General features: G+C 35.8%; 1 protein-coding gene across 1 annotated transcript; it reads right to left on the bottom strand.

Moving 5' to 3' along the window:
- Nucleotides 1–2,449: 2,449 nt before the first annotated feature.
- LOC113275270 lies at nt 2,450–4,469 on the bottom strand. The gene is made up of 4 exons (XM_026524744.1): nt 4,339–4,469; nt 3,628–3,732; nt 3,394–3,538; nt 2,450–2,984 (listed from the first exon to the last, which is right to left on the bottom strand). The coding sequence occupies exons 3-4, from the start codon at nt 3,431–3,433 to the stop codon at nt 2,461–2,463; spliced, it is 564 nt and encodes a 187-aa protein (XP_026380529.1). The 5' UTR covers nt 3,434–3,538; nt 3,628–3,732; nt 4,339–4,469; the 3' UTR covers nt 2,450–2,460.
- Between the last annotated feature and the right edge of the window lie 16,026 nt (nt 4,470–20,495).

Raw genomic sequence — 20,495 nt, 5'->3', positions numbered from 1 at the left:
AAATTTGATATTGTTGTTTGTACTCGTTGTGTAGCTCTCTTAAAAAGATTTCCAACGATATAAAATTTTTAAAATTCCAAGGCGCGGATTTTTAGATATGTTATATCCAAGTTGCGCTTCCAATTATACCCCTGAAAAATTAGGCTGCATAACGAGTTATGCCTGAAAAAATAATATGCATAACGAGTTATGTATTGATTCTTAATAATTTCATATAATTATGGGTGTCAAAGAAATAATTATGGGTGTCACGGTACCCAAAATTAATTGTGGGCCTGACAATGATAATATTATTTTTTTTGGGTCTCCCCCTAAGTTCCCCAATTGATTTTGAACACACAACATATGCGAAGAAAAATAAAATATATCACCAAAGAGGAAAAAAACCAGTTATTAAATGATAAGAAATTATATGGAATCAGTACTTACTATTGGTTTTGAGAGAGGAAACACCATCATGCTATTGCATGATTAGAGTGTTCCTCCACCAGGATCCCAAACAAAATTATTAGTGCATTTAAAACAACCCATCAGTATTCTTTTCAAACCTGATCCACAATACAAGCATTCAAGTAAAAAAAACGAAACCGATACAAAGAAAAAAATAAATAAGAGATATACAGTTCCAAAAGAAAGAAAATTGTATCCAGATTCCCTGATGGATGGTTAATATTTTTTTGGGTAGTGAAAACGCAGTTCAAAAAAATATATATGCCGTAAAAAATATATCCAGTTCCATATAAGACAAGCCAGACCATCAACTGAACCATATATATATATATATGCCGTAAAAATTGAATAGTTTTCAACAAGAGGGAGATAGAGTACCTGGTGGCTGGTGCGATAGAGAAAGAAGAAACACCTCTGTTCTTAAACAAAAACAACAAAACAAATCAATTATGTGTAATGTAAAATCGTATCGCTTATAACAATTTTTTTTTCTTTCTTTTAATATACCTGAGATTTCTATGGAGAAAGGAACGTGAAGCTTGTAGCAGTAAGTAAAAGAGAAAGGTACTTATAAACCCTGCGTGGGTTTAGTGATGAATTATCGAGAGGATTTTTAAAAGTCAGAGAGAACGAGTATTTTGGAAGGGTTTAGAACACCGTCGACATTTATTGGAAGGGTTTCAGAGTCAGAGACGGATATTATTGATTATCAAGAGGATTTTTTTTCTCTTTTCATCCTGATCATCTCCGTAAATAAGGCAAGGAGATCATTTTTGTACTTTAAATATAAGGGAAAAAAAATCTCTTTCTTTTAACAAATAAAATATAAAAGAGATTTTTCTTTTAAAAGGAAAAACTAAACCGGTGAAATTTTGAAGAATCAAAAAATAAAGGATAAATTTTTCGTTGACATTAGGAAAAAAATACTCCTAGTCCTAATCATGGTTTTTAAAAGCGTACGCTTCACGCTTCGGAGCTTACGCTTCGCTTCAAATTTCTGCATTTCGTTCTGAAGCGGTCATGTGAAGCGCATCTTTCATGAAGCGTACGCTTCACCCTTCAGAGCATACGCTTCGCTTCACGTTTCGCTTCAAATTTCAGCATTTCGCTACGAAACGGTCATGTGAAGCGCATCTTTCATGAAGCTTTAAAAATTTCGCCTAATTTTTAAAGATTTTAAAAGAAAAATATGAATGCTTTAAAGGGGAATTGAATGCCCCACCTCCCACTCGTCTGGAGTAGGTTGAACTGGTGTACACACTTTGTTTTAAATAAAAGTTATTTATATAAAAATTATATAGATATTATCTTCTTAATAAATTTATAATTACTAGTTACAACTAATTTATTTATAAGAACATATCCGCTTCAAACATCAACCATGAAGCGACGCTTCATGCTTCAACATACGCATCGTTTCCTAAAAATGAAAAACGCTTCACACTCCGCTTCACGCTTTCAATACCTTGGTCCTAATAATAAACTTTTGGTCATGAATATGTCAAAACTAATATCCATATCATGGATGCTTATACAAAAATAGTGTATTCTGTATCACGGGATGGCCGAGATGTATTCATTTTTCTAACTGATGGCTTGGATCTTCCCATCCCCTCCAAGCATAATCTGATTTGCCTTATCTCACAGTTACATGACCGGACATTGCTGCCAACTGCTTAAGCCAATATATGCAAAAACCAACAACCAATATATACACATGGACACATCATTGTATTGAGATATTTTAAGGGGCCAATTATCAAGGGTATTCTCCTCTATGCCACTAAGTGAATATAGTAGACATTGGTCAAATTTATAGATTTTGTTTGCTTCGATGATTGTGAACATGTTTGTTTATTATCATTTGTAGTTACGCGTTTTTTAAATATCCCATCTTCTGGTATCACGATATTCAATGGTGACAATTATCAGGAATGGAAAGAGAAAATTCTTTTGATTTTTGGGTGTATGAATCTTGATTTAACAAGCACCACAATGCTAAAATTGTCATCAATAAAGTATAACGAGACTTCCGGTACACAAAATTACAACGTCATTAGTATGTTTTGAATCTAATATGGTTGATTTCCATCGTAATACTGGGTGGATTGATTCTGCTTCTACAATCCACAATGTCAATATTATGCAGGCTTCCTTAGCCAAAGAAAACCAACTAACAATGAACGTTGCATCTGTCCGGAATATGATGCCTTCAACTGTTGAAGTTGTTGGAACCATTAGAATTGTTCTTAACTCTGGTTTTACTTTTGATTTGGAAACAACTTTTACTTTCCTTCGTTTCAAGAAATCCTCATTGGCTATGCGGAGAGATCCAAAGGTTGTCCTAATAATAGAATTAAAATAGTTGAGGCTAGAAATGCAAGATTTATAGAAGAAGGCAATATCAGCGGGAGTCTTCGTAGGATTGTCTTTGAAGAAGGGCGTGAAGGCCCTGTACAGGAAAACAAATTGTAAATTTTGTTCAGCTTTGCAAGTGGAATTGTCAGTTTCAAGGCCTTCAAGTGCTTCATTCCCTGTACAGGAAAACAAATTGTAAATTTATTTAGGAAAAAACTACGTTAAGTTATTGGAAAGCCTAACAATGGTACTGATTCACATATGCTTTCCAATACCTAATTCCATCCACAATGACTCATAAACCCATGTACAGACTCATGACTTAGTATCCCAACTTGATCAACCCATTGATTCTTCACCAATAGTCCTCTTCCTTTCAAAGTAGGAGAAAATTGGAAAAACTGAAGCATAGATCAGACATTCTCGCGCGTTTAGGAAGAACCCAAATTGTGCAAAGCTTCTAAAACTTTGGGAGGGTTTGTTCAAATTACTCCAATGGTTGGGAAAACAGAATCAAACAACCACGAATTACGACTAATCTAGAAAGTAAAGCAAATCAAGGAAAACGAAGAGTTTAATGCTTACTTTTGTTTTGAAAGGAAAAATCATACTGCGGTTGTAACATAAATGAAAGAACCCGTACTTGTGATGATGATTGAACAACAGTAATGTTGTTAACAATACAATCCAATGGGTTATCAAGAATTTGATCTGAATGGACTTGGATGACCTGAAAACATCCGGAATTTAACATGACTAGAAAACAATGGTACATAACTCAATCAAACGAGAAAAATGAGTGTTCCTAACATAACTTACAGTATCCTCAGCTCGGAAGAACCACTTGACAGCAATGTATGGCTTCTTTTTAGTTGATTCAAAGAATTCAACAATTCTCCCTATATAGTCAAGTTGTCCTTCAGCCTGAGATAGACCAGTAATATTAAATTTTCATAAAAATAAACTCACTTCTCCTACCAATAATCGGATCATAACAGATAGTAAGCAAACCAAAACTAGATCAACAGGCCTGAATTAGTGTCATCTTCATGCAATGTAAAATTTGCCTAAATCAAAGATGATCTGGAAACTAATTGCAGCAAACAAACAAATTAAAACAACAAACTACAGCTACAGATGATTAGGAGATGTAAAACAACAGAGAATTCTGAAGTACTACAAAACAGAAATTAGAAACACAGCGGACGTCAGTCATGTGTATCAAGTAAATATGGGATTTTAAACACGGATGAATGAGAAAAGCTGTAAATCATTCAGAACTTCAGACAAAATTAAACAATCAAAAACACTCGTTGACAAATAACTTGTAATCATATAAGCCACTAACAACCTAGAAAGTAAATGATACTCTAGGAACCAGAATGGTACATCATATTACAATCTTCCCCCAATCACACCTTTTTACCTTTTGATTAGTCCCAAAAAAACTAACATCTAAGAATACGCGAAAACATGAACTAAACCACAAAAAACAAAATGGAACCTCAAGCAAAAGTATCGATCATTCACCTGTACATGATGTTCCCACAAGACAATACCGACGACAGAGCCTCTCCCCTTCTCGGAGCAAAGACAGAAAATTCTCGCCACAATCGTCGGTAATCTTAGTGATGATTCAATCCAAGACTTTGGTAAGAACTTTCATTCCAATCAAGTGCACACTTCTGTTAAAGAAAATATAAATAGATCAGCAGCATATTGTTCACCTCATTACTACATAGTTGTTTTATATGCATGCACAAAAAAAAGAAAAAAAGATTGCTTACTGTTACGAGATTTATGTCACCAAGTTTAGCACCAAGGCAGAGACCTGTAGACATAGCTCCACAGCCAGAATATGGATCCAATAGCGATAAGTTCGACTTTGATGATTGTCAGGTGTAAATGAGTTCTTGCAACCCGTCGTACTCGCACCTGATATTTAACAAAACAAAAACTACAAATGATGAAAGTGCATAAATTACAAAGGGCGTTAAACTTGTACGACTAACAAATTCAAAATAGCTGGAAGTTAAAGATGATCAATAAAGAATTGCAAGCACTTACTATTGGTCTTCAGAAAGGAAATACCATCTTGCTATTGCATGATTACAGTGATTGTTCCTCCACCAGAATCCCAAACGAAACCATCATTCCATTTAAAAGAACCCATGTGTATTCTTTTCAAACCTGATCCACAGTACAAGCATTCAAGTCAAGAAAACAAAATTGATACACTGAAAAAAAGAAAAACATAAGAGATACCCAGTTTCAAAAGAAAGAAAACTGTATCCAGATTCCTGGATTACTATGGATTGGCTAATTTTTTTAGGTAGGGAAAACACAGTTCAAAATAGTAATATTGACAAAGAATATTGTATCTTTTCAGGGAGATTTAGCCATACAAACTTAACACTCGCTGATTTTATAGTGACACAAACAGGTGAATTTTTGTATGGCACTGAAATACCTCAACAAGACAACAAAGAATCCAATATTATATAAAACTTGAACTAGTATTAAATTTTTCTCATGTGCCTAAACAGACAGTAGTGAAGGCATTAAATATCCATAGCCGAGGAGATCTTTAGACAGAGAAACTACAGATGAATTATTGATTGTGACATAGCCAAGGTTTTAAAAAGTGATAGTGTGGGGGGAAGGCTCTCATACTAAACAGCAGAGCGCTGCGAAAGCAAGCTTTTAAAATATATAAATATGAAGTTGGCAACCAAATTAAAAAAAACTACGTAGTTCAGACATGATAAAAGGAACAATTAAACTAACTAAGCATATGGCATACTGATACTGCCTATTCTACCCTAGAGCTATTTAATATGTTAGCCACAAATGTCTACATCATTCATATCATCATGTAGACAGTCATCGTTATTATGATCCTCATGCCCCATGAATTAGGTTTATTAGTATTTAGTTAGAAAACGTGAAACAGGCCCTACTGGGGTTCAAATGCTAGCTTTTTATTTTCTAATATAAGCCAATTCGTAAAGCGGCGTTCTAGAAGCGCCAAAGACCTGAAGCAAAAAAAGCGCCCAAAAACGCGCCCACAGATGCCTTTTTAAACCATGGACATAGCTGTTATTTCTAGTGAGTGCTCCAAGAGATTGAGTGCGCATTACGTAACTCATTTTGATTATGCTTGAGAAAAATAAACCAATTTGATTGACCTAATTCACATTTCATTAAAAGTTTATTTTGGTTGGACCAAATTTGAATAGATCTTGTCACTGGCTGTCTTTGAGACACTAGAATATACTGAACCTAAGGAGTATGTATATGGGAAACTGAAAGAATACACATTGATGTAATATTAACTATGATGCAAGACACACTACGTATATGGGAAACTGAAAGAATACACATTGATGTTATATTAACTATGATGCAAGACACACTGTCAGTTGTACAATGTATTCACACCTTCCTTTCTGTAGATTAGCCGTACGGGTTATTAGCATGAGAGTGAGTGTGATGTGCACACGTGTGAGCTGAGAGTTGTGAGTGTGTGCAACACACGAGAGTTATGGGAGTCCAGAGATATAAAGCAGTCTGTCCTGTAAACACAAAATTAATCTTTCTCTTAATCAATTGATTATCAAACCGTATTCAGTAATCATGTAGACATTCAATTCATTGAATGTTAGCATGGTATCAGTCCTGAGAAAATTCTCAGGGGTATCGATCCTTTCCGCTGCTAAATCTTAAATTCTTTACCAATTTCTTATGTTACTGCTGTTCTTCATCATCTTCAGTTCGGGTTTATGAAAAATTGATTTCAAGATTCAAGGAGTTTGTAAGAAGAGTTGTGACTGGTGATTTCTTAGTGCGAATTAGGGTTTGATCCTGATGCTTTACTGCAACGTCGTCAAATTGGATTAAGCGTGTATATTGGATCTAAAATTCGTTTTTAGAACTTGAGCTCTTGATGGTTTTGGATTTCCAGTTGGTTGTTTGGATCTGAAATTTCTCTACCTCAACAGCTAAAACTCGAATCTCTGCTAGTAATCTCCATCTTAATCTTTAGATTACTTTAGATTTGATCACATGTGTTCAATTTCTACATCACTATCTCAACAAAATTCAAATTCGTCTGCAAATTCTGTTTTCATCATAACTTGGTATGATTGTGACCTAGTTCTTTTATCAAATCCTACTGGTACTGATTCCTGAATCTATTTGGTCTGAGCATGCCTATTTCTGCTACAATAGTTAGTTAGGAAGAAGCTTAATGTTGTTCCACTGAATAGTGGGGAAAGATTCTTCTTAAATCCAGTAGAATATTGGGGTACGTGTGTGTGTTGATTGTTTGTTGCACCATTGAGTTCTTAATTTTACTTCGGTTAGCTCCTCCTCTCAATGTTACTTTGGTACAGTCCTCACAGTAGTGTTATGCGAGTGAGTTGGTTTGTGTGTGTAATGATGGAACTGAGGATGCTGTTTCGGGATTGAAATTGGTGAGATATACAAGTACATATTGAAGTTCTCTTTGATGAGTCTACATTCAATTCTGATTTATCCTGCTTTAGTTATCTTTCCTATTGTTTTTCATGTTGCTGAATAATGCCAGACTATCTCTTATTTGCTGGTTTCGTTATTTCTTCGATTGCGAATAATATGGGTACTTTAATAAGTTCTTTCAATAAGTTGCTTCAGCTTTAGTTTGCTGAAATCAATTGCAGTAGAGAGAGTGGAGGATCTCAATGAGTTACAAGATGATCAGGTCTTGTCAAATGTTGCAAGAGGATAGAATTTTCATTGTATCTCTTATTCTAATGCTTCTTCAGCCTAAGTGCAGCACCTACTTTTGATTTGGCTACCTATTGGTTCACACATTTCGATTATCTTGCAAGCAGTAATGTTCTGGTGATGGTCAAAGTGCCTTCTTATATCGGTTGCCGCATCATACAATTGGTTCTTGCACTAGTTAGCACTAGTGAGCATTAGCAAGTGTGGTTGTGATTTCCTATTTCTTTTATACTGCAGCATAACATACATATCTCATTATGGTTTTCAGAATCAAGTTCAAGCTATTTCCTCTTGTCTGGTTTTCTAATGGTGTCGGGAATGAGCTTGTTATGCATGTGTTTGTTGAGATATGTACATTTATGCTTGTTGCTTATTCTGCAATTCAGCCTATTGCTGCTACTTGTTGTTGCTGTTGTTCCCACTCTGTCACAAGATTACAGCTGCTCCCAACTTTCTTCATCGACACGGAAATACTGATGCATTGCATTCAGTTGGAATTGATTCTACAAATGTGTGCAAATCGTTTTATGAGTTATGTCTATATTTCTAGTATCTACCAGTCTGCATATTTTATGTCATCTACTGCACCTACTGCGGCTACTGTGACATAATGGTATTATCTCTGTATTTTAGGCCTGGATATCTTCACAACAACTGTTATCGCTGCTGCCTACATACTTCTGTTTTACTATATCACTTGCGCCGTCTCAGCTGAAATGTTGTGCTTCAAGTTACTTAGTGGACAACTCAGTACCAGCTAGTGCTTCTGCCAAGATTTTCAAGGCGGTGCTGGTTACAACAGTTCTTGTTCTTCATTTTACTATTGCATCTCCTGTTACAATCAGTCTACCACTATGATCTGAAATACCAAACTGTGTTGTACTGGCTTGTAAAGGTTTGTCTCCCACTCATTTCTACTTAGCTGGTGACCTTTCTCTTCCAATTATGTATGGTGCCTGCAATTTCTCTTTTGGTTATTGCTTCAATTTGCTGCACTTCTGGGAGTGCGTGTACTGCGGCATCACCTGCTTTTCATGCTCAAATATTTTGCTGGCGAGAACTGTTCATCTTGGTATTCTAGTTTGGTCCTTGTCTACAACCACTACCTTTTTCTTATGCTCTGCAACTGTTCCTGCATCAACAATCTTTGCTTTTATCTACAACAACTAATTGTAACCTGTTGTGACCAGTGCATCTCCTGTTTTCGCCTCCTACACCTACTCTCTTATTGGTCTGCGCCATTTAGTCATCTTAGTTATGTCTACTTCTGTTGTTTTGTGCTTGTTTGTACTAAGAGTGTGAGTTGGGAGTTTGCAATCTCAAGTCCTCTGTTTTACAGCCCACTTGAGATTGAGGGAGGGTATTAGCATGAGAGTGAGTGTGTTGTGCACATGTGGGAGCTGAGAGTTATGAGTGTGTGCAAGACACGAGAGTTATGGGAGTCCAGAGATATAAAGCAGTTTGTCCTGTAAACACAAAATTAATCTTTCTCTTAATCAATTGATTATCAAACCGTATTCAGTAATCATGTAGGCATTCAATTCATTGGATGTTAGCACGGGTATGCAGGAAATCCACAAGTCCCAATTAGCTGAATCCATTGTAGAAGCTAATTAAGTTGGTATAAGATAGTCACTCCTATTTATTTCTGAGCAAATGTATATAAATGGCTATGAATTTGACCGTACTTTTACATTTTCGATCAACTTCTAACATGTAACAAAACCAACCATACCATTCTTATATAGCAACAAACCCATTGCAATTTTCAGGAAAAAATCAAAAAAAATTGAATAGATAATGGTTTTCAACAAGGGGGAGATAGAGTACCTGATGCGATCTAGGAAGAAGAAGAACCTCTGTAATCAAATCAATTCTGTAAACAAAAAACAACAAAAAAAAAAAATCAATTCTGCGTAATGTAAAATCGTATCGCTTATAACAATTTTTCTTTTAATTTTTTTGTACCTGAGATTTCTATGGAGAAAGGAAAGATCAGCAGCAAACTGCAAGGAGAACAGTTGCAGAGGCCGATGTTTTGATTGATTCACTGAAATCAAACTAAAGAACGACGGCGATATTTATCGGAAGGATTTTTCTTCCTTTTTATCTCTGAAGGGTTTTTAGAAAATAGAGGGGTATTATTGATTTTGACCTTCCAGAGTTTTTTTTTTCACTTTTTGACTTTATATCATCTCCGTAAATAAATAAAGCAGGGAGAATATTAGCAGCGACCCTGTGACACTATTTCCGTCATATGGCAACCTCCACACCGCAGCAATGTGATAAGCGCATTAAATGGGAATTTTTCGGCAATAAACTGGACCTCAGCAAATTTAATTTTCGATGCTCTAATAATTTTTAGAGATTTTTATTTTTGATACTGCTCTGATGCGAAGAGAGAAGCAAATGATTTAGTAGACAAAATTGCAGAACAAGCAATATCCGGAGATTTTTATGCCTCACTTAACAATATGCATGTCTCAATGAACGTATTAATCCAGCAGGATAAAAGTAATCTGTAGTAGCTTTATTATCAATATAATATTTTTTTTTCCTACTAAAAAAAAAACAACCTCCAGACGATCCATGGCCGAAACCGAACACCGACGGGGCAGCAAGAGGGATGTCTGGAAAACCGGGGTTCGCAGGAGCATGAGAGATACTAAGGAACCAATAGGGTCACATTATTTCATCAGTTATTCCTCTCGCAATTAATCACTTACATCTGGAAATGGATTCAAAGGCATGCTATTTTGGTCCCAAAGAAGTCGTTGACATGCGAATCAATCACTTACATCTGGAAACGGATTCTTCAACTCTTGTCACTTGGCTTTCATCCCATACTGTCGAGTCAGCATATTCTTGGCATCTTTATTATCTAATTGCAGACATTCACAAACTGCTCCGTCTAATTCCTAATGCCCGCATCTCCCATGTATATCGAGAAGAAAATCAAGTGGCTGACGCATTAACCAAATGTAGAATTGATGGAAGGGGAATGAAATGAGGAACAAAGTGAAGCAGATCAATGAGGAGGCTAGAAATTCCATATAAGAAGGTGGCTCATCCCGGTTCACATTGGAGCACCTCATAAATGAGGCTATCTGTCTTCCTACTAAAATCAATTAGTCATTTTCGTATATGGTTAGACAAAATTTTGCGATGTTCGCTTTACTTGGGATACTGAATAGTAGTCCTAATAATAATAATTTGATAGAAGGGTAAGTTGTAAGTGCCTCCAGAATTAACACTGTGGGTTCAAGCATTCTGTAAGTGGTGAAAGCAGCAGTCTCGCATCTTCCAAATGTGCTAGCTATCAAAGAAGAACTGAGAAAAACAGCAAACACCAAGCTTTTCACCCAGAAATGCACACTCTAATCTAAATTTGCTTATGGATGAAGTCATTTGTAACAAAAGTTGAAAGATTGTGTTCTACTATTTCAGATTCACCATGTTATCGATTATTGAATTAATGTTTGTATCGATTATTGAATAAAAATATGAGACTAAATGGTCATTGATTATTTACAAAAAAAAAATAATGATTAGGTTTTAATGAATTAGAGAAAAATAATTGGAATTAATCATACAAGTATACAACAAACAATTGGATTTTCAAAAAGAAATGTAAGTATTGATTTCACAAACGCAATAAACTTTATAATATTAGGTATTTTGAATAAGGTAGAAAAAGTTGAACTTAGCTCTTCAAACGGTTGAAAAATTATAATTCTAAGTTTACAAACATAATGATTTTCAAACAATTAGTTTTTTTCCGGAATTTAAGGTGCAAAGTAAAGAAGAATCATGCAAGTAATAAATAGGATATTATGGTGGTTGAGTTGATGCCTTTTCTTTAAATTCTTGATTCATGTTTTCTACTTAGAGTTATACAAGCAATGTAATTACTAATGGTCCATATAAAAAGATACCTAATAACTTTAGTTACTAAATGTTATTTATAAGACAATGCATAATTTATTTATTTTCCTTTCTTTTATTTATTTTCCATTATTATGATATATTTTTATCTTTTTCCATGTGAATTATTAAAGAAAAATAACAACTTGTTGAAGTAATAATAGTGGATTTTCACCTCACTTATATCACCATCTCACAACCATTACTTCATGTAACACTCTAAAGGATGAATGGTGCTATCAATACATGCATATACTAATTCATTGCTAACGCTACATTAAGCGCCTACTTTACGGTATGCATATAAATAGAGAGATGTTACAGAATGTATTCTTCAATACATATATCAATCAATAAGAACTTATTTTATTTCTCTTTCAATTATATTTTTATTTACTTAAGTTTATTTAAAACATATTATTAGCACGATGTTTAACTAATTGAGCATTGATCTTTCACACACACACTAAAAAAACGATCATAATCGTGATAACGTAAAAGAAACAGTGTAACGAATAACAACGGTTAATATACCTTTTATTTATAGTACACCGCAGTAAAAAATAATGATTGTCAACGCTAATACGTAAACGATAAAAAAAATGCATGGATATGATTAAAAATCATTACACATAAACCTAAACATCAAACTCAACAATTTAGGAATTGTATCATGGTTTTCATCACGTGTTACCTAAAACGAACAAGTTCATTCTCCACATTACTAAATAAATGATAACATAATATCAAAAATATAAGATGTTTAATACAAAATGTTAGGATCGAATTTGGCGAAGAGAGAGAAGCTCCGGAAAAATAGGATTTCTCTCAACTTTTTCATGGTTTTTTGATTTCTGATTTTTATTATACTTTCTACTTCCTAATGTTGTCTTAGCGATTTTGTTTTTGATTCATTTGAAAGCATCTCCTCTTTTCTATAGTTGATTATGCTTTAGTTTGTTGTTTTGTTTTCTATTCTGTCTCTTCTTTTCTTTCCTTTTGTTTTTAGCTTCTTTTCATTTTAGGTTCCTTGTTTCTGAGTTTTTCTAAATCTTTTATTATCATGCATCATCTAATGAGCAACTAATCTTTTTGCAGGGCCTCATCCAACTCTGTACTATGGGGGCATCCATTATTGGACCTGGATTATTCTCTTCCTCATTGCACCTCTATTATCTTTATCACCAGAAGTATGCATCTCGTTTTCTTTGGAAGTTTTGCAGACCGTCATTCCCATGATGTATTCAACCAGTATGTCCCAGTATTTTGCTAGAAATCATCTTTATGATTTGAAAGTTTCTACCGAGTCTCAATCTCAACCTGTAATTCCTGTTCTTCAAACTCGAGTCAACTCTCTCAAAGTTTTGGAGCCAAGAATTTTTCAAATTTTGAAATTCCTTGATTGGCGGCATGACAGTTGCGGTGCGATCTTTCAGCAGTAATTTTCTTGAGCATTTACTACTCTCCTCAGTCAATCAAAGGGAGTCACTGTGAATCTCTCGTATACAAAGTCAACTATATTCTCTTTCAATGCCAAATATTTTCCAACAGTCCATGCTGTTATTATCTTTCCGCGATTAAAAGATTTTCCTTATCTTTCTGAAACAAACTTTGGTAACCCGTTGTCACTTCTCTTATATCTATCCAAACAAAGTGGAAGTCGAATCCTCATTCTTTCTTATCAAACTATTCTCTGTTTATCTTCAAGAAAAAAAAAAGACTTCATCTTCGAAAAACCCTGTTACTTCCATTACCAATCAACTTCAGAATGCCAACATACGAAACATATTGGCTATGAAACTTAGGCAATCTGTTGGTACAGTGAACGCTCTCTATGTAGCCAAGGAAGAAAGAAGTCATACTCTCGTAGGAAAGGTTTTCAACGAATATTCTTTGGAAACAGATCTAGTGAGGAAGGAACTAAAGTCACTTTGGAAGCCTTACAAGTTCAGAGAAATCCGTGCACTTGACAGAAACATTTTTCTCTTCAAGTTTCACACACAAGAGAAAATGGAAGCGGTGCTCAAAAAAAATCCGTGGAATGTCTGTAAGTCTCATCTCAATCTACTTCCATATGATGACGTTGTGCCCCTCAGGGACATGAAATTTACTCACTGTGAATGGAATATCCAATTTAAAAACTTATTATTTGAACATCATTATGTCCAAGTAATTGATGAAGCTTTGGTTGAACTTGGTCCTAAGATATCAATTGATCCTCCGAATTGTCGTCCCACTTATGGAAGTATGATATCTGCGAGGGTTAAAATAGATCTGAGTAAGCCTCTTTTTAGAGGTGGTTGGTGGAATACTGGAGTTGGAGGATTTACTTGGGTGAGGTACCTTTGGGAGCGCCAACTGATAGACACATTTTGTGTCTGAATTGTCCTCAGTGTCTCTATTGCTAGCGCTTGATTTTGTACTTATTATGGTGTTTTTCTGTTTGTGTAGGTGTTTTTGGAGAAATACACTTGTGTGGAAAAGTTGCTCAAAAAATGCTATTTGGACCCCTGGAGGACATTTTCTGTACGGACCCCAGATTTGGCTAAGGGACACCCAAGGTTATGCGTAGCCTATTTTTGTCCACATCACCCATCTTCTTCAAATTCAAATTTCGAAATTTGGCGGAAAATGGAGCAGTGAACTGCAGAATTTTCGATCGGATTTTGGACATGTTACACAGAGAGTCGATGGCTGGGATTTGCTGGGATGACGTGACTAGCATCAACAGGCTGGATATGGGTGATTTTGTCGAACGAAATTGGTTGGATTCTCAGTGAGAATGAACAGGGCATATGCACGTACATGAGTTATTCTCGAGATTTTCAGAGTTATTTTTGGGAATTCTGCGTATGGCTGGAGGGACTTGAAGTTGTTTTGATTGTTTACTGAGTGTGTTGGAGTATTTCAAAACCATGCAGATGCGTGATGGAGCTAAAAAAAGAAGATTATTCTCATAACAGACCGTGGAAGATAAACATAATTATTATGGGATTATTCGCATTCACTCAGGAATATCTCGGTGCTGTTGGGTATAAATAAGTGAATGGAGTTGAGGCGAGGGGAGCCAGGGAGTTTGGGATAGTTTAGAACGCTAGAGAGACGTAAATAATCGAGTTTCAAGAAACTGCCATTTCTGCTGCTGAAGCTAAAGAGCACGAAGAACATCGACCCACAGAGGCAGTCGTTTAGCTACAGTGAAAACGACAGTTAGGTTCTATCGTTCCCTGTAACAGTTCGGTTTGTAACACTTATAACTGTTACAAACCCAGTTTTAATTGATTTTCATCATTTTCTCCATTTCATCATTTGCACACCTACTTTGAGCAATGAAATCAACTTTTGAGCGCGTTTCCAACATCATGATGAGCTAAACCCAATCCTATGGGGCGACGGAGGAAGCTATTTCGCCAATAAAATGTGGCAATCTCTATTTTATTTAATTTATGCAATTATTATATGATTAATTTCCTTGATAAATAAATAGAAAAAAAAATGGTTTTTGTTAAACAATTGTTATTTCAATTGATGGAGCATGCTAGCCTAGGGTTTTGATGTCCCATACTTTCGATTTACAATTGTTATTTCTAAAAAAATCAACTTTTGCAATATTTAGAATCAATTTGAATGAAGGATTTGCATAATTATAATTAGAGAATATAAAAAATCACTTTGATATTGGTAATTAGTGGAATCCATAGCCCCAGTCTCTCCATAATTCTCACAACACTTTTTATTCGAGTTTGTTATATTTTTTTTATTAATAAAAATTAAGTCTAAAAAAATCTTCCTTCACAAGTCTCAACGAACCTTATTACTACAACAACTTTGAAAACACATCACCAACCTCATAATCTGTGTCCTCATTGTTGGACAATAGATCACAATAAGGAGGAGTGTGCAACCGTGGCACATGATCTTAAGTTTCACCGTTATACGAATGAGGAATACATCGATTACATACATAACTTGGCTACATTGTATGGTGTTGAAATATGTGAAGATATGGATCTCTTAATTCAGAGAATTTGTGAAGCTAGAAAACATCAATTAGCTTCTCAAGTGGATGACCACGAGGAACCGAGAAGGAGTAAAAGATCTAGAAGCTCTGAAGATAAGGATGTTGAATCTATTGAGAACTTGGAGAACAATGAGTCGACTACCCATAATAAGCAAAATTCTACTAAGAATCCATCGTGTGCTGAGTTTGATGGAATGGAGCATGACCTAATAGAGGAGGGAGAGAATACTTCCAAGGAGTACCCCCAGTTGATGGATGAGGTTGTTGCTGCTCCAAACGATCTGGTATACTTTTCTTCTCTTCCTTTTTTTTACTTTTTAGACATTGTCTTTCTCTGCAAGTTTTTCCTATGGTTTTCCCTTGCATTTACAGTTCCCACAACTTTTTCAATATGAAAATAATAAGTTGGAACTGCCAAGGTTTTTCAGGTAAAGATACTAGAGACCATCTCCTTTATCTTAACAATCTACATCACCCATATATTATTTTTATTTGTGAGACTAAAATCAATGATAATAGAATTATTAGATTATCAAACTTTCTAGGAATGCCCAATGGATATTTTGTTCCGTCTGTTGGTTTAGCAGGAGGCATACTTCTGCTTTGGAAGGATGGATTCTCCATAAATATTACTCATCAAGATGACAAAATCTTTCATATGTGCATCATTAATGACCCTAGTAGAGGGGATTGGTACTTAACCTGCATTTATGGTACTCCCTACAACAATGAAAAAGAAGCTCAATGGGATTTCATTAAGAATCTTAGTTTGACTATTACTAGACCTTGGGTTCTCATTGGTGATCTAAACATCACGTTTTCTGCCAATGATAGAAATATTGGGTGCAATAACATAACATCCAGTGATGTTCTAGACCTCATTAGGGAGTCAGATCTTACATACTTAGGGTTTAGTGGCAAGCCTTACACCTGGACTAGTAACAAACATGGCACAGGCCGCTATAAATCTAGACTAGACAAAGCTATGGGAATAGTGAGTGGTTCCTAGCTTACCCTGAATCTGTCCTAAAGCACCTTCAGCATTATGGTTCTGATCATACCCCTATTATGCTTGACATTACTAATAAAAATAGGGTTACTGGTAGAAATTGGAAGTTTTTTGAGCACTGGCTCAAACACGATTCTTTTTCTGAGAATATTAAAGTTTCCCGGTCTACTAATTTCTCTGGTTCTAATGCTTTTGTCCTTACTAATAAGTTGTCTAATACAAGAAATTTGTTGTCTTTATGGAGTAAAAGTACTTTTGGTGATTTCAACAAGCAATTGACACAACTTCAATCTGAATTGAATGTGTTACAAACTGCTGATGTCGATGGTTCCAACATAGAAGTTGTTATTAATATAGAGAGTAAGATCAGGAAATTAAATGATGTTCAAGCAATCTCCAACAGACAGAAGTCTCGTGATCACTTTTATAATGATATGGACTTGAATTCAAGGTATTTTCACATCAGAATGAACCATAGAAGATGTCGAAATAGAATTGATGCACTCTTGGCACCAGATGGGACTTGGTGTAATGATAGAGATTCTCTTTCATGTCTACTCCAACGTCACTTCCAAGACATTATGACTACCTCCAATCCCCCAAGCATCCACAGTTTTCTTAAGCACATACCACAGTGCATCTCAATACAAGACAATGAGGAACTAGAAGCTATTCCCACAGATCAAGAAATTTATCAAGCGCTCATGACAATGGAGCCTTGGACATCCCCTGGACCGGACGGTTTCCCCCCGGGTTTCTACCAAACTCAATGGACGCCTGTAAGATGATTAAGTCTTTTTTTCGCTCGGGCTTTCTACTTCAGCAACTTAACAACACTAGAGTTTCCTTGATCCCCAAAGTTCAAATTGCAACCAAGCCGGAAGACTTTCGTCCTATAGTATTGTGCAACACAGTATATAAGATCATCTCAAAGATTATTGCTCTAAGAATGAAGAAACACATAACAAGAATTATCTCACCAATGCAGTTGGCTTATGTACCTGGAAGACTAATTTCTGAGAACATTTGTCTAGTGCAGGAAATTGTGCAAGCCATGAAGAAAAAAGAAGGAGTAAGTGGCCATCTTGCTCTCAAAATGGACATGTCCAAGGCGTTTGACAGGATAGAGTGGAACTTCCTTCTAGACATTCTCAAGCAGTTTGGTTTATCGGATAAATTTTGACAACTAATAAGTCAATGCATCTCTACAACCCATATTGAAGTTATGATGAATGGTTCCCCCACTCCAACTTTTAAGACAACTCGAGGGATTAGACAAGGTGATCCGTTATCACCTTATCTTTTCATTCTGGTAATGGAGTCGTTCTCAAGATTCCTAGCTTACTGTGAATCTACTGGGCAACTCGCAGGTATAAAAATTTCTCGTTCATCCCCAAAGATCAATCACCTGTTGTTTGCGGATGATTGTCTCTTATTTTGCAAAGCTAATGAAGTTCAACTACACAATCTGTTGAATGCAATTCAATAATTTTCACTATACTCAGGGCAGCTGATTAACTTTAACAAATCAGTAGTGTACTTCAGTTCAAATCTTTCGCCTGAAGACTGTCAATCTATCAGTGGAGAGCTGCAGGTTAGATATTTGAACATTTCAGATGAGAAGTACCTTGGTCTTCCCTTCTTTGTTGGTAGGAAAAAACGTATTCCTTTTTCAGTTCTCTGTGATAAAATGGATAACAGGTTCTCAAATTGGAATGGAAGTAATATGTCGGAAGCAGCGAGATCAGTTATGATCAAGAATGTTTCTAATGCAATACCGATCCACCACATGGCCATCTTCAGACTTCCAGATGTTACCATAAAAAAGATGAGCTCAAAACATCAGCAATTATGGAGAAATAAGAAGACTTGTAAGGGCAACCACATCATCACCTGGAGACGAGTTCAAAAACCTAAAGTGGAAGGGGGATTGGGCTTTCGTGATATGCATGTCTTTAACACGGCTTTACTTGCAAAGTCTGCTTAGAAACTTTGTTCTGACACGGAATCTATGATGGAAAAATCTTTACAAGCGAAATATTTTTCGGATAGAGATCTTTTCAATCTGAAGAAGAAAACCAAAACAACATGGTCTTGGAGAAATCTGAGTTCTGAGTTACCGTTCGTCCAAGCTAACAGTTGCTGGTACCTGGGAGATGGAAAAAAGATCTTAATATGGCAGCACGGATGGATTCAAGACCTGCCACATCCTCCAATTCCAAAACAAGGATCAGTGTCTCATAGAAATTTCAAATTTGTGTATGAACTGCTTAACCACGACATCAATTCATGGAATCTGGACATACTGCAAGAACTATTTGATCCCAACACTGTTAACTTCATCACGAGGATACAGATTTATAACAGCTGCGAAGACGAATTAATCTGGCTCTTGGAAAAAAAATGGATGTTTTTCTGTGAAATCCGCTTATAGGAAAATGTATGAAGAACAATCCAATTCAGAATTGATGGGTGGAAGGATGAACAAGATCTACAAATCTTTGTGGAAACTACCATTACTCCCCAGGATAAGACAGTTCTTATAGAAAGTTGTCTCCACTTTACTTCCCACTAGAGATATTCTGCATTCTAAAATTCTTGGTATCTCTCCTGTCTGTCCCTTCTGTGAATTGGTGCAGGAAACTCCATCTCATGTTTTGATGGAGTGTAATCTGTCTCGAGTTGTGTGGTTCTCCATTACTGGTTGGTCTGCAGATGGTACTATTCCCTTCTCAGTTTGGACACAGAGCTGGTTTGATGACCTTCATGCCAAGAGAATAACTATTAATGAAATCTGTAGAAGAGCTATCATAGCATGGTGTTTATAGTCTGATCGCTGCGACAAAGCTTCCCAAAATTCTAATCCTAATCCAGAAAGGACTATTCTAAGAGCTCTTAGTTTCATTAGTGACCACTTAGAACAATATACTATACAACATGTCTCACCAACTAGGGTTTGTCGTTCTAATATACACTGGATACCGCCACCTGTTGATGTTGTAACCATTAATATTGATGGTTCTTTTTTGCATTTAAACAATACCGGAGGCATTGGACTAATGTGTCGTAACTTTGCAGGTGAACAGCAGGCAACAAAATGCATCTACTTGAAGGAAATAAGGGATGCAACTCAAGCGGAATGTATGGGTTTGTGGGAGGCTGTAAACTTGGCAAAAATATTAAAGCTGGATAAAGTATACTTTCAACTTGATGCAAAGGTTGTCGTGGAAGCATTCAACAATAATACTTCCATCGATTGGCAATTACTTAATTTAGTAAAAGATATTCAAAGTTTTTTTTAGTAGATTTCGCTTTTGGAAATGTTCATACATTCCAAAAGAAGGCAATAAGGTCGCAGATACCCTCTCTAAACTAGCTAGAGAGAATGCTTTATCAGTTGCTTGATCTGGTTTTTCTACTTTTGAAATTAGATCTCAACTTAGTCGAGATAAAACTTATGTACTGAACTAATTCCTCTTAATATATCATCTCTTGTTTCAAAAAAAAAATATACAAAATGTTATAGCATTGCTCGGTCGACCTCGCATGCGTTGCTATCTCAAGCATGTCTGTCAATATTAGTGATCAAAGCTATAAGTCTTGATTTCTAGTCTACTATAGCTAAGGTCTCGGACTAGGATAGAAAGTGTAGTTGAGCTCAAGAACTCCATGGCGATCATCATACAAGACGAAGGACTACTCAAGGAACCGGTGGATCTTCATCGATTAAAAGGTATGTGGAGACTTAAACTTATCTATCACTCAAAAGTCTATCTACTCTATCTCCTATCTTGAGACAAAAGTCGTTGTGCTATATAGACTTCGATTATACACATTTGTTATTTCGAGCCGAGTTTATCTCGCCTATCTATTTCTCGAAATATGTGTTGGTAAGCTTTAGCTTTGGCCAAACTTATCTTTACCTAGTGACGAAAGTCATGTTATGTTTCAATCACTTTGAAAATG

Source organism: Papaver somniferum, chromosome 4 (assembly GCF_003573695.1).
Source record: "Papaver somniferum cultivar HN1 chromosome 4, ASM357369v1, whole genome shotgun sequence".
Taxonomy (NCBI): domain Eukaryota; kingdom Viridiplantae; phylum Streptophyta; class Magnoliopsida; order Ranunculales; family Papaveraceae; genus Papaver; species Papaver somniferum.
The sequence above is the reverse complement of the archived record's forward strand: the minus strand, read 5'-3'. Positions and strand labels throughout refer to the sequence as shown.

Bases quoted from the DNA above. Each gene is read 5' to 3' on its own strand.
- LOC113275270 (XM_026524744.1), bottom strand. From the start codon at position 3,433: ATGTTACAACCGCAGTATGATTTTTCCTTTCAAAACAAAA. The intron at 2,985-3,393 runs GTAAGCATTAAA...TTTCCTGTACAG, and splicing joins TTTTTCCTTTCAAAACAAAA to GGAATGAAGCACTTGAAGGC.